The following is a 4990-nucleotide window of genomic DNA, read 5'->3' on the forward strand; positions in this document are numbered from 1 at the left end:
TGTAGCAGTGGTTCCAGTAAAATCCATTGTTTTCTAGATGTCTAATATCAAGACATCTAAACAACAATGGTGTGTTCTCTCCAACCACATGACATGGTTCGTATATAGTTGCTCTGACTAACGCTAAGAATTCAAAGACGACATGCTCTTCCGCTTAGTAGCATTCCACTGGCGGGCCGCCATTACATACCGACATCAAGAGAAGATAACTCTGTTCCGGTATTGCCAACTTGTAACAACCAAGATGAAGAAAAAAGACAAAGAGATAGGTTTCTTTTCACGACAACCGCATTTTAATATGCCAGTCAACAATCATTCTTTGGCACTGTGCCATACATCTGTACTCTCAACCAGCAAGAACGGTGTAGCATTGTATTTATGAAAATGAATGAACTCCTCTTCGCCCCAACTGTCACCACTAGGGTGTAGGACTCATTTGTCAAAATCGTAAAATTGGCCATCTGGATTGGTCTAAATGCACTATGCCATAGTATATAGCACATAATTATATGGATTTCAAGATCATGCAAGTTGTTATGACAGTTTCTTCCCTTATCTGACACATATGCGCGTGGGAGTCAATTCATTTACATCAGTAGTTTGTTGAACAACATAAAGAAAATAATTTTCAATGTCAAAATATAGTACTCTATATTCATTTAGTAAAAGAAGGCTGACGTAACACATATCACGTTGGAAAGCGATTCAGTTAGAATTCAATATGTACACAACAACAAAATCAAACAGAACCGGTACTTGTGATGTTATAACAAAAGTGGGAGCACTTAAAACTATCAACGAAAATCAAGAGACATTTTGATCACTGACTTAAGCAAAGAGTAACAACATTACTTCAGTCATAACAATATAGAAAAATAGATAAAGAATTTAATGTATTTGGATAATTTTGATGTAGTACACATAACATGGACACAGATAAATGCTATCAATGTAACCCTTGAACACATAACAGGGTTAACCCTTATGATGCAAAAACAACTTACAGCTGCTGCCTGCGAAGACTGATCAAAGCGCTCGGGTAAAATGAAAAAAAAACAAATGAAATGTGAGTTACGATAACAGTGAAGTTCCTCTTAACCTGAGGAACAACTTGAATACAGTAATGGCACAATGGATAAAATACTTCACAATTTAAGAACACACAGTCACAGACCGTAACAAACTTCACCGGCAGATAAAGAGGCCGAAGAGAAGACAACGCTCAACGGGAACCGGACCAGTCCGACTCAACAAATTGAGGGGCAGACATTACCTCTGTAGGCCCTCATTGTTTCATATTAAGTCAGATTCAACAACGGTTTCAATGTTCATAAACCAGTACATTTGCGTAGCACCATCTGTGAAGGGGCTTCTCACAGCGACGCCGTCGTCACGACGAGGGGTAAAGAGCACATTGTGTTAGACCCGCTAACACTGCTTGAGTCTAATATAGAGTCTACCATAGCACCTGACAAGGTCGTCGCTTGAGTTGTAGGGAGGGGGGCGTTGGCTGCCAGCATTTTAGCCTCTTTCTTAATGCGTTGTTTCAAGTGCACTTTTGCATGCCTTTTCTTTTCATCACTTCTGGCGAACTTACGACCGCAGACATCACAGGAGAAGGGCTTTTCGCCAGTGTGTGTCCGAACATGGGTGGTCAGGTGGTCACTGCGGCTGAAACTCCGCAGACATATTTTACACTGAAAAGGTTTCTGTCCTGTGTGAATACGGATGTGCCGTGTTAGTTCATCACTTCTTGAAAACCGCCTATCACAATTATCAACTGGACAGGGGTATGGTCGTTCATGGGGAGGTGTTTTGCTGGGGCGATTTGGGTACTTTCTAGGTTTAACAGGTAAAAGTTTGAGGGTGCCCTGTTGATAGGGCTGATTAAGTGTGGAGGTTATAGAACTGACTGAAGGCTTGACGTCAGCAGTAGAAGACGCAGTAACAAAGTCCATACCAGCAGACGACAGCAAAAAGCGTTCATCAATTGTGGATGTACCTGGTTCTGACTTGATTGTCCCTGGGACATGGAAGGGCTGCATGGGTACATTTGACACGCTTTGTACAGTTTGTTGGGGAGCCCCGATCTGAAGGGCGGGAAAATCAGGCAGCTGAGACTGAGACGCAGTATTCGTTGATGATATAGACCACTTCAGGTCCCCTGTGATTGTTTGAGCTTTGCTCAAGTCCGAGAATTGCATTTGTAACACAGTTTCTGGCAAGTTGTTGGGTGCAAAGTTTATGAGAGATGTCTGGTCACATTGCTGTGTCTGATTGGGCTGCACCTGGCTACACGAGGTGTAACAGGGGGACTGCTTCATGGCCAGACCAGGCAGCTCTTGCTCCAGGGACATGGGTAGCGACTGTGAATACGGCGGTGGTGGAGGAGGTGACGAATAGCTGATGCTGTCATCGCTCCTGGAGAAAGCATCGGACACAGTTGGCATCTGAGGCTCTGGGGTGGACTGTGTGGAGTGGGGGGTCATAGGGGATCCGAACCCAGTTGAGAAGTGATCGCCCTGGTCTGGCTGCCCCATGGAACAGGCGTCACTGTGAGCTTGTGGCGACTGAGCGGGAACCGGGGAGGCTGCTGGAGACTTGAACCCGAAGCTGATCGGCGCCTGGCTGGTGAAGGTGGCGAAGTCACCGAAGTTAGTGGGGTAGTTTCGGAAACCCTGTCCCGGGTTCTGGGTGGCCTGAGAGAGGATGGTGATGAGGGGTGACAGTGGGGTGAGGATGGAGGCGAAGTTCGTTGGGTTAGTATCGGACACGGTGGAGGCCGGCGTGACGGCAGTCGTGACTAGCGTCCCCTTGTAGGAGATGGTATGTGTCGTCACATTGCCGCTCTGGGAGCCCTGGGTACGTGTAGGGAATAGGCTATCCCCCTTGCCAGCTTCGGGGATGTTGATGGAGGCGAGGATATTGGCTGAAAATACAAAAAATCAATTCATAAATATTTTTGTAAAATACTAAAAAATATTTATTTTCCTGAAATACATATAATTCATACATTCAAAAAATGCAAAAAAAAACATGAGTCCAATCCAAACCATATGGTCAAACAGATCACAATACAAATGTAAGGTTCACGCTAAAACAACAGAAACGAAAACTTGATCTAAGTAAATAAAAATATGTCCACCCACGCTTGTCTTAAAACGATCACTATATCGAAAAAAGTTCATTTTAAAATTTCCTATTTACAAAAACTGTACCGTGCAAAATCATCATGTGGAGTGAGCAATCTCAAAAGCGCGCGGACCGAGTGAATGAACGTAAGAGCACTGACGTAGCCGGCAGTTGTGACACTTGAATTAAGCCACGCCCCCAACTTGCGTAGGCGACTGTACACACAAACAGATTCGCGTGTATTTCGGTAGGACCAGCGTCCATACTTAATGAAAATCAATAATCACGCCGAATTATTAATCAAAATCCAAGTCTGGATCATTCATACATAATTATGATAATGGTTTGTGACATGCGTAATGCTGGCCTGTGGCTGCATATGAATGAGTAGAACTATAATTAGCTCACTCAATATGGACGCAACCCGCTCTATATTTCCCACGCTATATTCCAATGTTATTTTCCAAATGACAACCGAACCAAATGAAACATAGCGATGTCAAGTAAGTTAAGGGACTATATTAAGCAATGTCATGTTCAGAAGTGAATTAAAATCAAGCAAGTGGATGGTGGAGCGCAGCTGACCCAGTCATCACCAGGCATATGAGACAGGTGGAACAGCTGATCGCCGTACAATATGAATGGAACCTACCAGTAGCGGTGATCGGTGGAGGTTCCATGGTATCCGTACCAAACTGGAAAGTCGTTTCCGAACATGTTGTTACGGGTGTGTTTAAAGAATCATCCACTGATTCTGAAGCAGTTCTTCCCATTATAACCGTCGCCTCTGACGGAGAATCATATGATAATCCTGTCACTAAATCCCCACACATGTCGGCGAGAGCCACTCTTGTTAAGGTATCTAGACTGTCCATAATCATTGCGAAGACAGTCAACAGTATTCACTTCCGATTAAAAGCGTCCACAGTGTTTGTGTGGCTACCACTGTGTGTGTTGTGGTAGTAAATACTCCTTCGTATCACACGGTGTTCTTCCTACCATCGACAGACTGAGTATGAACTTATGAATGAACGTCTTGCTTTTATGAATGAAACTCGACCGGAGCGTAATGACCATATATGGCATAGGCCCTGCAGGTTCAGCCAATCTGCTGTCGAGCTCCATTGACGTCATGTGACGTAGGCATAAATAAGTGATAACCTTTACAATCAATTATCGCCGGCTCACAAGTAGGTCACGCGGAATTGAAGCATATCGAAGGAATAAATGCAAATTCTGAAACGGCCATTTTAAAGAGGGGTATAATATCTACAAAATAAGACCAAACCCACCGCATGTCATTTTGAAATGGCCGAGAAAATCGCAAACATAGTAAAACTATGAATTATTCATGAGCCTCCAATGCGGCATGACCTTTATCACCCCGGCTCGGAAACTTCCATATATGGGACACAAAGCATGCCGTACGTAACCGAAGTGTGAATACCACAATTATGTGGAGACTGACGTCACAGGCAATAGGAAATAATCTGACCATATATGGATGTTAGTCTTCCGATCACTTCGGCAAGAATCGTGGACCACGGACGCTAAAAATGGAAGATTTCGCCACGTACGAAAACCAACGGATGTTAACGAACAATGAATCGGCCGACAGGCCAGAGATAGTATTCAGAGGGTTCAAAATCTATTTTGAGGTGGTTTGGCAAGGTAGAAAGAGAGCTTCAAGGCCGACCGGGTCTGTGTGGCTGACGCTTAGCGCTTTGTCATTCATTCTGACATGTTGTTTGAGTTGCTGTTTGTTACCCAACTAAACAATGGACTCTACACTGGGCTCCGTAGCTCAGACAAATTGTATCACTTTCAAACATTCCGACTGTCAATTGTTTCTGGGTGA

At 44.0% G+C, this 4990-nt stretch overlaps 1 protein-coding gene across 1 annotated transcript; it reads right to left on the reverse strand.

Moving 5' to 3' along the window:
* Nucleotides 1–270: 270 nt before the first annotated feature.
* Nucleotides 271–4173, reverse strand: LOC124116414 (early growth response protein 1-B-like). The gene is made up of 2 exons (XM_046477743.2): nucleotides 3785–4173; nucleotides 271–2929 (listed from the first exon to the last, which is right to left on the reverse strand). The coding sequence occupies exons 1-2, from the start codon at nucleotides 4011–4013 to the stop codon at nucleotides 1374–1376; spliced, it is 1785 nt and encodes a 594-aa protein (XP_046333699.1). The 5' UTR covers nucleotides 4014–4173; the 3' UTR covers nucleotides 271–1373.
* Nucleotides 4174–4990: the final 817 nt, after the last annotated feature.

The sequence above is a fragment of the Haliotis rufescens genome, unplaced genomic scaffold (genome assembly GCF_023055435.1).
Source record: "Haliotis rufescens isolate VD_foot unplaced genomic scaffold, xgHalRufe1.0.p SCAF_12, whole genome shotgun sequence".
In the NCBI taxonomy this organism is placed as follows: domain Eukaryota; kingdom Metazoa; phylum Mollusca; class Gastropoda; order Lepetellida; family Haliotidae; genus Haliotis; species Haliotis rufescens.